The sequence below is a fragment of the Podarcis melisellensis genome (genome assembly GCF_964234715.1).
Source record: "Podarcis melisellensis genome assembly, chromosome: 2".
Lineage (NCBI taxonomy): Eukaryota > Metazoa > Chordata > Lepidosauria > Squamata > Lacertidae > Podarcis > Podarcis melisellensis.
The window spans coordinates 78873264-78892748 of NC_138529.1; the positions used below are offsets into that span (position 1 = coordinate 78873264).

General features: G+C 41.8%; 2 protein-coding genes across 4 annotated transcripts in view; both read right to left on the reverse strand.

The window, feature by feature from the left end:
- Positions 1–6777, reverse strand: part of CARD19 (caspase recruitment domain family member 19) — a 31903-nt gene extending 25126 nt beyond the window's left edge. The window contains exon 1 of one of the 3 annotated variants that reach the window (XR_014165043.1): positions 6380–6777. Coding sequence is in view for 2 of the 3 variants with exons in the window: in XM_081898362.1 (XP_081754488.1) it covers positions 6380–6395 (16 nt within the window). In the remaining variant the exon portion in view is untranslated. The remainder of the gene's footprint in view (positions 1–6379) is intronic. The other 2 variants (XM_081898362.1, XM_081898363.1) reach the window with 2 other exon arrangements.
- Positions 6778–11521: 4744 nt separating this feature from the next.
- Positions 11522–19485, reverse strand: part of SUSD3 (sushi domain containing 3) — a 46579-nt gene continuing 38615 nt past the window's right edge. Inside the window, exon 5 of the mRNA XM_081898353.1 lies at positions 11522–11919. Within this exon, the coding sequence (XP_081754479.1) occupies positions 11703–11919 (217 nt within the window). The 3' untranslated portion in view covers positions 11522–11702. The remainder of the gene's footprint in view (positions 11920–19485) is intronic.

The window sequence follows — 19485 nt, forward strand, 5'->3', positions numbered from 1 at the left end:
AATAATAATTTATTGTTTATACCCTGCTCATTTGGCTGCGTTTCCCCAGTCACTCTGGGAAGCTCCCAACAGAATATTAAAAACAAGATAAAAGATCAAACATTAAAAACTTCCCTAAACAGGGCTGTCTTCAGCTGTCTTTTAAAAGTAAAATAGTTGCTTATTGCCTTGACATCTGCTGGGAGGGCGTTCCACAGGGCAGGTGCCACTACTGAGAAGGCCCTCTGCCTGGTTCCCTGTAACCTCACTTCTCGCAGTGAGGGAACCACCAGAAAGCCCCTGGAGCTGGACCTCAGTGTCCGGGCTAAACGATGGGGGTGGAGATGTTCCTTCAGGTGAGAAGATCCATATCTGAGAAAATCCCATTTGGGAACTCCAGATTTTGGCCTCGCACAGCCACCATAATATGAAAGATGACCAAAGTCTGCCCCTGTATGAGCTACTGAGAAAGCCGCCTACTACCCTGTTTTTGATAAACTACCAAAAAATGTGTACGGTAAGTCCCCAACGTAGGCACATTGTGCACATTCAGCTTTATGCACTTGGCAAAAAAAAAAAAAAGGGCAGGCGTCCAGGGAAAAAAGATTTCAGCAATCCCACCCGCTTTAGGCATGATCCCCAGAACGTAACCCCTGCCCATGGAAGTTGTGGGCTTACTGTATTGAGTTTTTGCTTGGGGGTGGATGCTGAAGTTAGGCCTGAGTCTAAGGGTGCTTCTAGGCTGTCCCTACTTTCAGGTGGGATTGTACTGGCAAATCTAAGTTGTGTGATCAAAGTTGATTTGGAGCTCTCGTGCATCGAACCCACTTCCTTGAAAGATCAAACTTTTTGCAGTAAGCAAAGTAAGGGAGAAATGCGCTGGAAAGTATGGGATAGTGCGTGCCTGCTTGCTTTTGGCACATCTCGCCTCCCCACAAGCAAATCTCTAGTGAATGCGCATTAAATCTCCCTGCAAACAAATCAGGGTAAATAAACAGATTTTCTGGAAGTGCCTCTGTTCTTTCTCAAGAATAGCAAATAAATGCTTCCTTAAAAATAAAAACATAAACATTTCAGGGAAGAATCTGATAACATGTTGTGGTCTGGATAAATCAAGTGCCTCCTTCCAGAAGCAGCATCCATCTACACTTCCTAGATCAGGAGTAGGCAACCTAAGGCCTATGGGCCGGATGCGGCCCAATCGCCTTCTCAATCCGGCCCACGGACGGTCCGGGAATCAGCGTGTTTTTACATGAGTAGAATGTGTCCTTTTATTTAAGACGCATGTCTGGGTTATTTGTGAGGCCTGCCTGGTGTTTTTTACATGAGTAGAATGTGTGCTTTTATTTAAAATGAATCTCTGGGTTATTTGTGGGGCATAGGAATTTGTTCATTTTTTTTTTTCAAAATATAGTCTGGCCCACTACATGGTCTGAGGGACAATGGACCAGCCCACAGCTAAAAAAGGTTGCTGACCCCTGTCCTAGATAGCTGGACCTGAGCAGAAAACTTGTACAGTCTTGTTACGTTCGTTTCAGGCTACGTTCTTTCAGGATACGTCCCGTGGCGACCCAGAAGTAACGGAACGGGTTACTTCTTGGTTTTGCCAATTGCGCATGTGCAGACGCTCAAATGACGTGCGCAGAAGCAGCAAATCGTGACCTGCGCAGACGCAGGTTGCATTCTGCTCATGTTGCGAACGGGGCTCTGGAACGGATCCTGTTCACAACCAGAGGTACCACTGTAATGCTGTTAAAGTGCATTGGGGGCAGAACCGCACATGCCATACCGGTACCAACTGCCACAGCTACTACACAAAACCTATGCTTACATTCAAGCACAAGGGGGGGGGGAGCTCCAGAGGTGTTACACCCACCCAAAAACACTGAAACAAATCATCTTTGACTCCCAAGTGAAGTGGTTCAGAGCCCAGTTCCCCCCAGTTTATCAGATTATCCCCATAATTGGGTAAACCTGAATTTACAGGGGAAAAGCATGAAGACTGGTGTTTGAGGATAACATCATCTGGATTACTCAAACTAAATAGGAATATCTGAAGAAGTGTGCATGCACACGAAAGCTCATACCAAGAACTAACTTAGTTGGTCTTTAAGGTGCTACTGGAAAGATTTTTTTTTGTTTTGACTATGCCAGACCAACACGGCTACCTATCTGTAACTAAATAGGAATGCAAACACTGTAGGTCCCATTGAAAGCAGAGGTTATAAATGGCCAGTGTGTGGGGTTCAACCTCAAAGAATTTGCACAATCTGCTAACAGTGACCTTTCTTATATAGGGGGACCTTGTGTGTGGGCTATGTCCAAAGTTGCTCTTAGTGCACTTTCATAGAAGAAAACTGGAAATCATGTGACTGCGTTTCCCAATGGCGTATGAGGATTTATTCAAATATGCCTATGGCAGGGATTATAATCTCTATATAGGCATCCACACACATATAGGCTGTCGCAAAGTGAGCCACTTCAGTGCAATGGATGGAGTATTTGATTCATTGTCATTCTAAGTCTCCTATGTACAGTGCTTTTTTTCCTTAAAAAATGTTTAGGGGGTACTCATTTTCCTACTCATCTTGAAATACTTCTCCTCAATGAGGCCAAACTTAGATTCACAAAATGTTTAGGGGTATGCGTACCTCCAGAAAAAAAGCACCGCCTATGTGTATTTACTTCCCAAGTGACATGCATGGAATTGCTCTGTAAAACATTTTCTGTAGTTGTAATTATTTCTTTCTAGTGGTATAATTATCAAAGCTCTAAAAGGTTAAATTTGTAACCAATTTGAAATGCTTAGATAGGAACAATATTGAACCGAAGGACAAAATTCTATCAGCGTTTCCATTTCCATTTCTTATCCTGTGAATTGAAATATAATTCATGACTATAAATAAGAGCTGATGGCACATTTAATTTTCTTGTAGTTTGAACGGTGAACATAAATTTAGACACAGAAAATTAATCGCCACTTTTGGAAACAATTAATTGTACAATTTCAAACAACATAATTTATTTTTTCACATAAGTTCTCAAATTTAAAAAATCTACATTTTTCTAATTTGCATATGCAGTTTATTATTATTATTAGAAACGAGCTCATCCATTTGTGTGCAGCTAGGAGATAAAATGCACTTTGATATGTTTTGTAGTATAAAAAAGCACTTCCCTAGCTAGGATTTGATGCTGCGATCCCAGGCCCCCCTTCTTGTAAGTAACTTTCATTACAAGTAATCAGGGTGTAATTCCATCTGCACCACAGTGTCTCTTTAGAGACCCACAAATAAAGTTCGCAAAAATGCAGATAAAAACAGAAACTTAAAAATATAAGTTTGTAAAATAAATAAATCCGTATGGATTATGGCGTATATGCAAAAGTGTTGTGTATGCATTATTTGGTTATTGCTAAACGGATATGCATTATTTGGTTATTGCTAAACGGCTGTGATCATAGGCAAACCCACAAGACTGCATGTATCATGCATGTATCATTGGGGCAGTGCCCCATAGGCAACAGTGGCTAAATACAGATCTAAGATTGAAAGCAGAAATCACACTGATCCAACACCCTAATTTCCCATCCTGGGCATCTGATTAGCACTGTCATAATTAGATCAACATTAAATATGAAACTAAAATATTATTTTAACTGCACAAAATTGACCTGTTGCTGACATGATTGACAATCTACAGCTCAGACCTTAGGGTAATAAAATCGGCTGTTTCTTAAGAAACTAGGCATCTATATCTTCTCACCTGGGAGTAAGCCCAATGGAATTCAGTGGGACTTCCCTCTGAGCAAAGAATTGTTCTCTAAGTCTGCTAGGGAGTGCAACATATTTGTCTCAGGGTTGGAAAGCGATTTGTGATAATGAGGGATGCATAACTTGGTAAGGAATGATTAACTCATCTTCATTCTTCAAAATGAGTCCTCTGCATACACTAACCAAATGAACCACCCTGGTGTGAGTCCTTTCAGCTGAGAAATCCTCAGAGGTTGTAAGCTTCTGAGAGCCCTAAACCATTAGGATGTGCAGCAGAAGCTATTGAAGGCCCAGCAGCCACTTTGGGGGCCAAACCACATACATGTCACCCAGGCCATTTGTATTCAAAAATCCTCATATAACTGGAGCTATACATGCTTTGCACTCTAAGGGATCTTCATTAGGACACAACAAATTTTGGGCATATAATTGAGATATTAAAATGTAAGGGCAGTATCAAACTTAACACCCCATCACTGCAAGGGTTTCTGCTTGCACGGCTGGACTCATCATCTCCCTCTGTGTACACTCTGTGTACACTTCCCAAATCTGCTCCGGAAGGTTGGCAAAAACCCCTAGAACTGATTTAGGAGGCACATGGAGGGAGGAGAGGGGGAAAGTCCCATAGTGCAGGCAGAAATATTTGAATGGATGGGACAAACCTGTGCTACTTTGAATACAACTCTTGATATGTTAAAAACCATACTGAGCAGGTAGTTAGACTTGTGTTTCTTTGCCAAGCGAAACAGCTTTCCAGCTTATGACTGCCAGGTGTATGTACCCAAGCATGGACATAGCCAGGATTTTTGTTAGGGGTGACTGAACTTTGGGGATGGGGACAGAATAGACGGGATTGGTCAGTTAAGTATTTCTATTGTTTTACATGATGGGGAGGCAGCTGCCCCCCTTGGCTATGCCCATGTCCCCAAATGTTTAGCGATGTACTTCTCTTCTTTTACACCTCAATTGTTCTTGGCAGAGAACTCTGAATGTTCCTGAGCTGGCTCATAGTTGTGATTTGAATATTGGGTTGCCATGCCCAAACACAACACGGACAATTACATCACACCGGCAATGTTTTCATACTCATTCCCAGTGTGATGCTTGAATTGTTGCACATTAAAATAATCGGTCCATTTTGTGCTAAGTTTATAACTAACCCCTGGATAAACATGGTTGCTACACACGATTTGAACCACCATCCTCCCATCAGCCACAGCCAAAGCATCAGGAGGGCACAAGGGTGAGGAACGCTGCCCTTATTTCAATCATGAATCATTTTTTAATATGCATAAAATGAAGGAAATATAGGTAAAGATGAGAGCCTGAACTAATCGGAAGCTCTCCTCACTTTGGCGTAACTGGCCATGGGAACAATGCCAGGCTTGTTGTTTCGGATAGAATGAGTTGGGTGGAGTTCACAAATTGAAATGGCAATTGGAGTTGCATTAGATATTAACCCGGGCAACACCCTTAGAAACAAATAACCCTCTGTTGTGCCTGCATTTCACAGGCATTCTTAGATCAACATGGTAGGGCGTTGCCTTATGGCTTATGCAGTCCTCATGCTGAGCTCTCACTGTCTCTGATGCACCAGCGGGGATGAGGAGAAGCAATGGGAAAGTATTGTTGGGAGAGTGGTTCATAGATTTTTGAGCTTTTGTTTACTGGTGAAAATGCTTTGGCTGGGGGATGGAAGCAGTACAATGTGATGCTACTGCTAGTTCTGCAACCCAGATGTATTGTCAAAAGGTCTAGAAGCAAGAAAATACAAACCCTCATGGGACCCCATTTATTAGCCAATGTTGACTATCATTATACTAGCAACCAAGGAGTTGTTGCAAACTAATCATGTCAATCCATGTCCTGGTGAACTGATAGGAACCAAGAGCAACATCTGAAGCAGCCTTGGTATGGCAGATTATGTAAGAGGACCCTTAAAGTTTGCCATTGCTAAGGAACTGTGTGTGCCCCCCCCCAATAAATCCTCCATTTTACAGAAAGGTCCGGGAAAGTGCTTTTGGGGGGGGGGTTACAATTGTACTTCCAAGCTGGAAGGAAAACACTAATCTAAATAATTTTGAAAGCAAACCCACAGCCATCGCATGATAATATTGGTCACAGTAGTTATACTGGAAGAATGTGCGTCTATTTTTGATCCGCAAAAAGCATTATCAGTGTGGAAACCTTTCCCTTCAAGCATAATGTTTCATTGCATGTCCTTATGATGTGCTAAATATATACTAAAATATTATGTTGCCAGGTGTAGAAAACAAAAGCAGAAAGCTTTATACTGAAGAACAAGTCCCAAAATATTATTTTCAGTTGAAAAGGGTTAGCAGACCATATGTACTATTTTCCTATCATCGCTGTACAGACAGATTCTTTGTTAAAGATAATGAACAGGAAGAATGACATATCCCAGCAATAAGAATGCAAAAGACATTCACAGAAAAGGGACCACGTCTGGGTGAATCAGATTTGCAGGCAGGCACTCCCTTCCCCCCCCCCCCAAAGTCACTTACAGCTGCTCTTGTTTTCAAAGCAAGGCTTTTTGTCTTGTCTTTTTAAAAATCCCACCTCTTTATGAACATAAGCTTTAGGAAAAATAATTCACTATGACTTACATTTTCTGAAGAGCATTGTCCATGGGTTTGGCAGCTTTTCCTGCTATGGCTGAAATAAATCCATGAAATCGGCCAAGTTGAAAATCTGTCCCCTTACTGAAGTTGCTGTCAGGAACGGAAGTTCAGTGACGCCTTCGGGAGGGCGAAAAGCGAAAGTAAAATCTGAGAGCCACGTTAAGGCTTTGGCCAGCAGAGGTCTTCATTCCGCCCTTGGAAAATAAATGGATGCCGACTCTCTAAACGGTTCACAACGGAAGAAAGGGGTCACTGTGACCTGATCACATTTGTCCTTTAATATCAAGCAGTGAGGCTTTTGCAGTTTTAAAAACACTTGAGTAAAGCTATTATATATGTACGCACACAATCGCTTCTATTGAACTTCTCCAGCCTGTTCCAACAATTGCTTCTGCAAAAGCTGCCTTAAGTGCTTAAAATGGGATGTGCCAACAGGTGTACTGGCACACATTGTAACAAAACATTGCATACTTCCCACAGAAGTTTTGTTCCTGGCAGAAACGTTTTAAAAAACGACTGTGAAACCTTTTTACAAATTTCCCATGGCATAGTTCCCAGGCATCTAAATAGCAGGAGTACAATGTTTAATATAACAGATTAATCAGTTGTAAAACTATCAATCAACCTAAAAGTTGCCCCAAATTAATAACTGCAGCAGTTTTTTTAAAAATAAAAAACCTATATATTTAATACTTTTAAAAAATGAAGGTGGCAAGCACCATATTATTGAGCTTGCTGCTTTTTTCTCATGCAGGAAGAAACATCTCTTCTCAGAATATCTCAGCCATGACTCATAGACACAGAATCTTAAAGTTGGTAGGTACACGAATCCTGCCCACAGGCTCAAACACCAACCTTCTGGTTAACAGCCAGATGCCTTGATCCACTGCGCCACTGGGAAGGTCTAAGCATCTTATCTTGAAAAAGTACACTTCTTGCTTCAGAAATCAGGTTTACCCATATGCAAGTTCATATGGTGGGAAGGCTCTGGCCCACAACCTAATTAGGTCTAGCATCAGACCTCTGGTGTGATAGTACCCCTTTGTATGTCTGGTAAAACCACAGTGTCCAATTAACCCATAAATGCATACAAACCAGAACTACCTTAGATAATAATGGGCCACCCAGGGTAAAAGGTACCTGGGTAGCCTAACCGTACCCTGGAGGCCTTTGCCCTACAGAATCAAAGATTGTAGAGTTGGAATGTATCCCAAGGGTCCAACCCGTTGCACCCCCCCCCCAAGAATCTGGCCAGAGAGCACTAGTGGTGTTGAAGGTGGGCCAGTGGAAGTCCTCATTCTAGAAGTCCTCATTCTTTCAGTGCCTTTATGGACTTACTTGGGCTCCTGTTGGAAGCGGCTTGGCTCACCCTGCTAGGACCAACAGAAAGCCAGTAACATCTTGTACAGATTGTGTAGTGGGAGCTCAGAGGTGGGGACTTCCCTGGAAGGATGGCTTGTCCAGGACTGAATGCTCTTTTGTGCTGCCACTGCAAAAGTGAACCCACAGGAGCTGCCTGCCGAAGTTCATTAGATGGTAAACACTGGAAGAGGTTAATTTAATGAACGGGTTCTCTTTATGTGTTGGCTTAATAGTCTCCACTGCTCTCATCTTTCTCATGCACTTTTTTCTGATGATAAGTAATTTTTACATGAGCAATAAAGCAAGTCCCGGAGGGGATAGCTGTCACAAACAAAGCATATTCGCATCGCGAAATGATCTGAGTGCAGTTTATTTCTATAGCTGTAACTCTGCAGTTAATAGTACCAGATTGTTTAAATAAATTACAGTGTTCTAATATTGTCACTTCTGTATACACACCTATTGCTTCACATTAGTCCTTATCTCTTGCTCCAGCCATTTCTTGCCCACTCACAAGGCACACAACACATGCCCCAAACCTGTAGCAATATTGCGACTCCTGCCACCTTCATTCTGGGTTTTTTCATCCTACTTTTTTGATACCTTTTATGGTGACTTGCATTGTTCTACTACTATGTGAACCAGCTGGTCACTATTACTGCTATTGTTATAGGTTTTTGGGAGGATGGGATCCACCTAAACCCAAGAAATTAATAAATGGTAAGATTTTGACCATTTGGGATAAGATGGGAGAAATTTTAGCTGCAGAGGAATTCCTGGGCTAGCCTATACAAAGTGACCTGTTCAAGCTAGAACCATTAAGAAACAATACAGGCTATTGAGGGCCATTGGCAATTCAAGAGAACTGTCCTCTCCCCCGCCCCCCCGCCCTGAAGTGTAAACAGAGACGGGATTTGGAAGGTTGCCAGGGTAACTGGGCATGACGTCATAGGAAGAGTTTGGGGCCTTTGGCAGAAAACTTGGGATAGCTGAGAGAAGCCCATAACCATTTTGGCAGGCTGGCTGAAGGCAAGTAGGGAGAGAGAAGCCTTGGACTCTACCTGCTGCACTGCTGTGGGGAACAAGCCCCTCTTGAGATGGCCATGTAGTAAGATCTGGACTCCCTCCATTTAGATTCAGGTGTAAATATGTGAATAAATCATATTTTTAAAAGCTACTATAGCCTCCTCTGCATTCTCAGTTCTCCAAAGAAGCACAGACACTGGTTGGGAGTCAAGACCCCTGGAATCCCGTGAACAAGTGGCCTGTTACACTATAATCTATAACTGGTGTGCATAGATTTGATCCTGCAGAGCTGGTTCTACACCACTCTCATCTCGGCACAGCCAGATTTAGGGCAGTGAGGGCAGTTCTCATGCACAGAATATAATAAAATTAGTAGTAGTACCTACTCAAAGTTGGGGGTGGGGTGCACCCAGTTTTGTCCTCACTCAGGGCAACACATTACCAAAGTGCCCCCCCCCAACTTCCCATCTTCAACCTTTAACTTTGATGGAAGGTGGGAGTGAATTTGTAGGTATGAGGTTTATGTTCCATTTTACTCTCAACAACTGGACAGCCCTCCTCAGTTTTGTTTAATGCTACTTCTCAATGCCATGTAGATATCTGTGCTTAATTCGAAAGCTCTTTCCCCTGAACCTTCCATTTCAACTGGGGTGAAGCTACACTTGTGATTGTGGGAGGAATATGATTACACTGGCAGTACGGGTTTTCCGTAAACAGTTGGTGGGGAGGGAGAACCTCACACTCTCCAGTCAGGACCCTGTTACCCCAAGTGTCATTGAGTCTGGGCTTCTCCTCCTCCTCCCAGTTGTTAATGGGGCCTAGTCTCTTCTCTTTCTATTAACTCCCATTGGAAAAGGGCACTCTCCCCATAAACTTGCAGGCAGAAGGGAGAAGATGCTGAACCTCAAAAACAGCTGGGGTGGGATTTTCTTCCCCATACAAGTTAAAGTAGAGATTGCACTCTCCATTAACTTGCATTAACTGTCAGTGCACATAGGTTTTTTAACGGTGTCCTTTCAAGCACCACCTGATCCCCACGTGACTGAAGGCCCTCCTCCTTTTTAGTGCCCTTTGCATGCATTATAAGCAAGGCTGATACCGTGTAGTACGCTGTGCCCCATGAGCAGCGATTCATTCGTGCAAAACAGCAGCACAGCAATACCTCTGCCACCAATGAAAGGGGCTTCATGTGGACCATACCTTACCTTTACTGTATCGGTTCAGCCAATGAATCATTTCTGTTTTGAATTTCCCATCTAGAAGTATAATATGTTATAAGCATCCCTGTAGCTTCCCCCTCTCTGTTCATCACTCTGTCTTCAAGTTCCTGTGGAAGAGCCATTCGATGAGCAAAAACCCATCACAAACACTTCCCCTCCCGTGGTTTCCAGCCTATAAGCAGAGCCTGAACACAGCAGCACTCTCCTCTTCTGCGGTTTCCAGAAACTGGTGTTCAGAAGTACAGTGCCTCCAGCAGTGAAGGGAGAACATATCCATCAGGGTTAGGAGCCACTGATAATCTCTTCTTTCACAAATTTGTGTAATCCTCTTTTAAAGCCATCCAAGATGGTGGCCAGCAATGTCTCCAAAGCTTAGTGTGTGAATAAATACCGACTTTTGTCTCTACCGGTATTTGCATCCCTGAGCCCCCTAAATGAGTCCATTTGAACACAAATAACATAATGCCTGAATTATTTTGAGCATTTGATGAAAGCTTTTGTTCAGCAAAGGCTTTCAAGGGTTTGAGTTTATGAATAAGCTTTCATTCTATCCGAAGTGACTGCAGCTTTTCGTCTGATGTTTTAGTTTGATTTTTGCCTTCAAACTGTTGTTTTGTTTTAATTGTATGCCAACTGCCTTGGTAAAGGTAAAGGTAAAGGACTCCTGGACAGTTAAGCCCAGTCAAAGGCAATTATGGAGTGTGGCGCTCATCTCGCTTTCAGGCTGAGGAACCCAGTATTTGTCCACAGAAAGCTTTCTGGGTCATGTGGCTAGCATGACTAAACAGCTTCTGGCACAACGGGACACTATGACAGAAACCAGAGCACACGGAAACACCGTTTACCTTCCCCCTGTAGCAGTATTTATTTATCTACTTGCACTGGCATGCTTCCGAACTGCTAGGTTGGCAGGAGCTGGGACAGAGCAATGGGAGCTCACCCCGTTGCGGGGATTTGAAACGCCGACCTTCCGATCAGCAAGCCCAAGAGGCTCAGTGGTTTAGACGACAGTGCCACCCGTGTCCCCAGCTGCCTTGGACAGCCATATGTGGGAAAGGCAGGATAGAAATCTTTTAAGTAAATGGATATCTTTAATATGGGCTAGCTGAGGTATGAGAAACTAAAAATAAAAGTTAGAAATGGAAGGTTTTCTCAGAATCTGAACAATGAAATCACATCTAAATTTACATTTTTTTCTTAATTAAAAATCTTTATTATAATCCCCTCATATTTATTGTGAAAAAATACATTTCATGTATTATCTGATATGCTTATAAAAACAGAGGATAAAATAAATTCGCAGTCATGTGCATTTGTCCTTGTTGCTGTCAAAAACCTTCACAGGCAGCAAAAGTACAAACTGTTAAGAACAGAGATACAGAAACATATACCGGATATACGTGTTTCCTTGTTTTCATGATAGGATCACCTTCTTTTTGGGAAAGCAAATTGCAGAAATGGTTTGCTGTTAAATTCTGAGATGTACTGTTTAATTTAAAAACAAAAAAAACAGAATGCATTTTCAAATAACATTTGTCAGATCTGTTAAATCTGTCGATATTCTGACGTTTATTGTAACTGATACATGGGAACAATGCAGTGATTCATTTCTATACAGTGTTTTAAGGCACATTCAGCAGGTATCTCTATTCACATTTGGCTTTGGTCCAGCAAATCCTTCGTTGCATTTATGAGACTGCCTATCCAGGTAAATGAGTATCCATTGTCCCCTGTGGTTCCTTTTCATGCCCATAGACCTCGACAACATGTATCGTACTTATGGTATGTATGGCAACGTTATGCCCCGGTCCCAGCTGTCTACCAAGTGCACTGCTGGGTTTGGCTGGTTTGCTGTGTAAATCGTTTTCTCCAAAACAGCCAGTCTCTGTGATGCCTCCAGCCCATTCGTCATGGAAGCTGGAAAAGAAAAGAAACCTTTTAAAAATTTAGATAAAACTATAGCCTTGATATAGTATTGTCATTGGATTTCTCTCTTCTCCCCTCCCCCCCCCCGCCACCGCAGTAAAGAAGTTGTCAATAAATAGCAGAGCAGATAAAAATCTAGAATACCCAATAAATATAGCACGCATCGCCCAGGTCTGCCAACCAAGGCCTGTTGTCTGGTACCACAAGACAGGGAGTTGTCCCTTCCTTGGGAGGTTCAGTTACCTCCCTCACTGTTTAGATTTGCTTATCATATCTATACATAATTTGTATTAAGTTTTCTGTTTTACAATTTAAAATACTCATTTTACATCCTTTAGATGTCAATGACTTCCCTTCTTATTTTTCCATGGTTCATTTTACATATCATAAATCCCTGAATATTTTACAAAAACTATACCACTCATTATTCCATTATTGCATCCATCAAAACTTGTTTACACTGTGTTGGACTTATCTTAATGCTGCCAGTGTTTTCAGCTGTATACAATTATTTATCATATATTCAATAAACGTTTTCCAATCTTCTTTAAACGTATGTTCTTCCTGTTCTCTTATTCTATATGATAAGCCTGCAAGTTGAGCATATTCTGTCAACTTAAGTTGCCATTTTTCTTTAGTTGGGACCTCACTTGTTTTCCATTTTGGGGCTAACAAAACACGGGCCACAGTAGTAGCATATATAAATAACCTTTTTTAAAATTCCACCTTGTGGAGCTCTTCCTAGATCTGAGGCAAAGTTCGCAAACCAGAACACCTGCTTCTGGGTTTGCGGAGTTCAAGTTCCAAGTTGTTCGTGAACTAAGCTGTTCAAAAACCAAGGTACGATAAATACAAGTCTTTTTAAATAATAATAATAATAATAATAATAGGTGTGTTGTGTGGGCTACTGGATTAGAGATCCCTGAAGCTATTTCTCAGAAGAGACATCCACGTTTTTCTCATATTAGCTTAGCACAGCCAAAAAGGGAATCAATATATTTCAACAGGAAGTACTGTAGAGGTGTGCAGATTGCTTAACAACTGCCGTTCAAGGGCAACACGTTGTAAAATACACGGTTCAAAAGCAAGTACTTTGAGAAGCCACAGAAAAATCAAAGGATAAAGATTTTCCAATCAAACGTTGGAAACCGACATCCAACACAAAATGTTATTGACCTAATTTTTGACTTATAGGAATCAGCTTTGGAGAAGGGGGAAGGCTACAGCAGTTACAGGTAACATTTTCCTTTATCCCGTATGTTGTCAAAGGCACGTGCTTCCCCTATTGTGTCATATACAGAATTCAATTTTCTTGAGGTAATAATACAAGTGGTTGCAGGTCAAAAGCCAAAGTGATATAACGACAAGGGAGGAAAGGAGGCAGGAAGATAAAGATTACTTCAGGGAAAAGGTGTGGTTGCTTTCTGCATTTATATCTGATTGCTAGATACCAGGTGACACATAAAAACTACTTTTATTATCAAGGCCTCTGTCAGGAGGTGTTTTTAAAAAAGAAAGAACCCTTCCAGATAGAAGCATTTTTTTTTAAAAGTTACATTCTCTTTACACTACAGTTGCTTTCCAACTTCTATAATTGATCCCAGAGTGATAGTGTTCTCTGAAGCTTTATGTCGGAGTGTTGAAGAGTCTTTTGGAGAGTGTCAAAGAAAACAAATGATATTTGGATAAACGATGCCCTTTGCATGTGGCTAGATAGTGTGCAAATGCCACCAAGGAGTAGATATGAAAGCCTTGATAAATTCGAATTGACTCAAATAACAACGATCTGACTCAGTATGATTTGTCCACTGCAGGTATAGATGCTAGAAGTTGTGGGAGAGGAGGGAGCTAGGAACATGTTTTCAAAAATTTTGACCCCACCACATACACGCAAAATCTTGTTTCCCTCAGCCATATCATTGGTTCCTTTTACTGTCAACTCTTTATAGCAATCGCAACGTAGTGTACCATTATATTATATGCACGTGCATTCTGTTGAAATCAAGGCCACTTCTGCACATCTAACTCAGTGCCCGGTTCTGCTCAATGTCTAAAGGAAATTGCCTGGCCAAATTCTTCACTTGCATCAGCATATAAAATCCTAGTAACAATTTCACCTGTTAGAGGTTAAGAGACTCCCCTGTCATCATGGGCTGAAGAGATAAGCAACTAGTTGTGCATTAATGTCTGGTGCCCAAGTTGCACATCCCCACTGGTAAAAAAAGGAAATGTCTCCACTGTGCTTGAAGGGGTATAAGGCTCATGGGATTAATGGCACATATAGAGGGAATGTGAACATGTGATAAGATTTGGGGCAACATGAGAGAGATCATGAAATGGCAGGCTGGAAGGACTCATATTCCAGCTTTTTAAAGAGAGATGCATGTATGGGATATTGTGAAATATTGCCACACCTGGTGACTTTGATAAAATATGGCATCCCTTTATCAGAAGGATGGTTTCATAGACCACCACAAGCTTGTATACTTGTATGAAAAGGAACTCTAGGATTTCTTAAAAAAATGCCCATGGACACTAAGAGGGTGGAAGCGTTGTATGTGATGTATTATTTGCACTCTTTGGCCACTCTGATAGATCATTGTTCATTCTTCTCAACACTTTGATAAGTCTATTTGGTTTTTAAAAATGCATTTCTCCAATTCATTAGTGTTCTGATGAGAATCCACATGGACACCCATATCAGCAAATGCATGCAGAAGGCTGCATTCATAAGCAGATCTGTCTTGCTGGATCAGCGGGAGGCTGTCTTATTTTGTTGTTGTGTGCAGCTTTGATCTCTGTTTGCATCCCTCCATTCATTATACAACAGATAGAAAAAGACAAGTGATCACCAGTTGAGTTCAGAAGAATCAACTTAATTCCCCTTTGTGTTGTTCCTAATGATAATAATGCGAACAGGACTTGTAATAAGACTTCAGCACTGTAAGACATAACAAGTATGCTCTTCTGTTTCCTGATTGACATTGGAAATTGCTTTGCACTGGAATTTCTTCTGAAAGGTGGCGGGTAGAAATTTTCGCTTGTGTTACAATACACAACATTTTGGTGGGAATAATGCAGCTGTTGTGGAAACAATAATGGCTTGAATATGACAAAGCATACAGAGTACAATGTTTGCAACAAGATTTTATAACATAATTTCATGGTTATAATACAACTAAAATTTATCTTAATCAAAGGGTTTGGGAAGAGTATACCAAAAGCCCTATTTATTTTGAGCATTTATCCTGCATTTTAATCTTGTGAACCACCGTGAAATACTTGGGTGAAGGGTGGTATATAAATTTAATGAATAATAAAATGATAATATTAATATCCAGAGTTCAAATCATCCAGATTTCACTAGGTGATGGCACAGTCAAAAGAAGTTCTCCTGCAACTCACAGGGGCAAATGCTCCTCTAGATTATGGAGTCCCAAGCCGTTTGGGGCTTTAACCCAAGCACCTTGAATTAGGTTCCACTACAAGCAGCCCGTGCAGATCTTTCAAGCACAGTGTTCTATGATTTTATGCAACTGTGCTGATCAGCAATTTTTCAGCTGCATTTTGCACTACCTGCAATTTCGGATTCCCTGGCATGGACTAGGCTCAGCCTACAGTGTGACATTGAATTCCACACTTTATATTCCTACCATAAATATAAAAAACGGGGAGATCAGTTCCCTAATTTGACTTTGCACTTCTTTCCCCTAAATTGTGGCTATGCTTAGCTGTGACAGCAAAACATTTTTTAGCTCTTTAAGGGGCTTGTGTCGCTGTCTGTGCTAAAAGCACTGTGTAGATACCCAGGTAGCATGTTCATACTCTCTGTCAGTGCAGGGGTTTCACTGACATTTGCCCACAGTTAACAGACAAGAGCGTTTATTTGAGGAGCAGTAAAACAAATTCAAAGTAAACTGAAGTGTGGGATGAATTAGGAAGACCTACTAATCTCTGAAACCTATTCCCGGTCAGTTAATACCTCTGCTTCCCACCCTCTCCCTCTCTTGCAACAGTCCTCTGACATAAATTCCAACCATCACTCCAACTGTCATTCTAGTCTCTCTTCCGTTTCCACCTCCCACTTACCCTTAATCTTCCATACTCCAAGTGATCTCCACCCTCTGACCCCAAACATGGTCGACTCCCTTATTTTTTGCATAGCCTCTCGCAGGCAACAGCCTATTTCATTGTGTACATTTATTCCTTCCTTTTCAAATGCAGCCAAGATATTGCTGTTTTGTTTTTGTTTTTCCCCTGGATGCTCGCTTTGCTTGTTTTTGCTAAACGGGCCACTTGCTTGTTAAGGGATTTTCCCTTTTTTGTTCATAACACACAGCGCTAAAGCATTCTGAATCAATGCTTCAGAAAAGCCACAGCATCTCAGTCCTTCAGAGGCAACTTCTAAAAATACCCAGTAAATACTTCTGTAGAAGTGCACCAATTAGCAGCCCTACAAAAAAAAAAAAAAAGATTTTTCATGAAAATACACGCCAGCTGCTCCTAATGGAAAAAACACAGCCTCTTACACCTAGAGTCAAATGCACAGCCTTTACAAGTCACCCAGCAATTAGTTCACTGAACCAGGGCTTTTTCCCCATTAGCATTTCAGCTAGATAAAATTGTGGCAAAGTGGGGAATATTGAGCCTTTGAAAAGTGGGATGGTGTGCAGTGTGTGTGTAGCATTCAAATCTTCTGAAAACAATCATGCCAGAAAATATATAAATATAACAATACTCAGCATCTATAGCTCTGAAGGCCAAACTAGATTAACATTCCTCAGCTTAGGAAACTACTTTATGCCATCAGATGATTTACCCATCTAGTCCAGAATTATCCACTGTTGAGGGTCTTAAGCAAAAATTGTTTACACCATCATCTGCTTAGCTGGTCTTTAAAACTGGAAATAGTAAGGACTGGACTTTGGGCTTCTTGTATGTGATGCATAGGCACAGCCACGGAGCTATGGCCCTGCTCCTAAAATCTTTCTCTGAATATCTCTTTACACGCTTTGGTTAAAAGTAGGAATGGCTGGGGCTCTTGTCTTACCCACCTCCTCTCTTCAGCTAATAGAAGCTTTGGGACACAATTTCCACTGGAATATCCATTGGAGTGGAGAGAGAAATAAATTCCTCCTGCCAAGCACCAGCTCTCAAATCCAAATCACACCTGTTCCATGGCTGCTTTGACCAAAGGGGAAGAAAACATGACATTGCCAGCCTCCCACATCACACTGAGTTTGGCCCTTTAAAAAATGCAAACAAACTGGATGTCAAATGCAAAACATTTTCTTTAGGTTCTTGTTTGCATTTGTCCCGCATGCTCAACCGCCATTGCCTCAAGAGGTAATGGAAAGAAGAGCCATTTCTGAACACTGGGCAAGGAAAAAGCTTTCGGTTTGTCAAGGGCAGATATGGGCCCTCTCTATCTGGCTCTTAAAACTCTTCCCACCCTGTTCCTTGAGTGTTTTTTGCCTAGGTGGGATGCATCCCCAAGCTCTGATCATGCCTCTTGCTTCCCTGGATGGGTGGAGGGGCATGTGAGGCTGTATAGGAACTAGCCTAATGTACAAAATCACATTTGTTGCTCCACCCACTTTTGCCTTTAGCTCTGCCCACCCCTGGAAAGTGTCCCTTGAGGTGAAAAAGGTACCACACTCTTGGTCAAGGGGAACTTGGCTAGAAAAGGGAAGTGTCTGACTTTCAATGTAAGAAATCCAGTTCAGTCTTTTCAGAACAGCACCGCCTGTAGGCCCAGGAAGGGATTTCCTGCAGTGAATGAATGTGCAGCCAACTCCGTAACATGAGGCTTTTTCACACGACAGCCTTAGATTTCAGTGGCACAACCATGTGGTGAAAATCAGAACTGAGGGAGGGAGGACAGGGACCTTGAAAAACAATGTGTTACAATGACACTTCATTTGTTGTTTTCCAATTTCATTTGTTATATAATGTATTACAAGGCTGCTTCAGACTGCACTTACCCTGCAAATTCCTCTTTACTGCCTTGCTATTTGCAATAATTTATGTGTTCAGGATGAAGAAGAAGATTTGATTCTGTCTAATTCATTACAAAACAAATGTCCCTTAAGTGATGCGCAAAGCTGTCACCCCATTTGTCAGCTTCAAGGCATGCCACATAATACATTGCACCCATGGCTGTTAAGTCATTTAGTGAATATAGATTTGCATTCAAGAACCTACTACATTGCCCAAAAGAGTTAGGCATTTTTGATTAATGGGCCATAGGCTGGCCCTACCATTAGGGAAAATGAGGTTCCAACTCAAGCAATGAAGTAGGGGCAGGGTTTGCAGCAAAAGGCTCTTGTCCAGTCTCCTGTAGGCACCTTCAACTATTTCTGCCCACTAGAACCACCACCATCTCCCAGGGAATCACCTTAACAGAAGACCTTAACAGACTGGAGAACTGGGCCCAAACTAACAAAATGCATTTCAATAGGGACAAATGTAAGGCTCAGCATTTAGGCAGGAAGAACCAGATGCACAAACATAGGATGGGGGACACTTGGCTTACCAGTAGTACATGTGAAAAGGATCTACGGCTCTTGGTGGACCACAAACTTAACATGAGTCAACAGTGTGATGCAGCAGCAACAGCAGCAAGGTGGGGGGGGAGGTAATGCAATGCTCCAGGCACCTGGCATCTGGCCCCAAAAATATTGCACAGATGGAAATGTGGCCCATGGACTGAGGTCTTCCCACCCCTGGTTTAATGCGATATACAAACCAGGGCAAAGTGTGCAGAGCATGGACTCAACCTAAGACATGCCTTTCCATAACACATGAATGGAGCTATAGGAGAATGACAGAATGGAGCCAGGAAGTGTGGCTTTGCTTATCCCTTCATATCCCTGAAACTGAGTGAGGGCTATAGTAAAACAGTCTGTGCTCCGCAGAACAGAGACAGAGCCGTAGCTAGGTGATCTTGCGCCCCTGGCAGAACTGTCCAGATTATGCCCCCTAGGGAATGTGGCACAGAAAAAAATAGGGGGAAACAGGACCCCCGCATATCATATAAATACCCTCTATTTAAAACATTTTCTTAAGAGGCAATAATTGATATTTTTATTTATAGACATATTTATGGAAATATTTTTAGCAGATTTTGCGCCCCCTCCTTGCCTGTGCCCCTGGCGGGGGCCTTCCTCACCACCCCCCAACTACGGTAGAGATTCTGAGATTTTAGTGAAACAGACTGTTGCATGCCAAGTATTTGCTGCTTTATATATTTTATTTGTGTGTTTAAATTGAAAACAACTGTCCTGCTTAGTAAACAAAACGGTACAAATTCCAGAAATGTAAATATGGACTGCATATTCCTCTAATCTCAGCACTTCATTACACGCAGGTGTCTAAAATTAAAAGCAAGCTCTTAATCCTTTTGACGAAGTGCCTTAGGATATAATCACTGTGTAATTAGCTTTTTAAGTATAAGTAAAACCCCTCAAAACTCAAAAATTGATTAAGTAGCCACTAGACTTTGTACCAAACGTACCATTTCCCGTGTTTTTTAATAGGTGCATCACACTAGTTTAA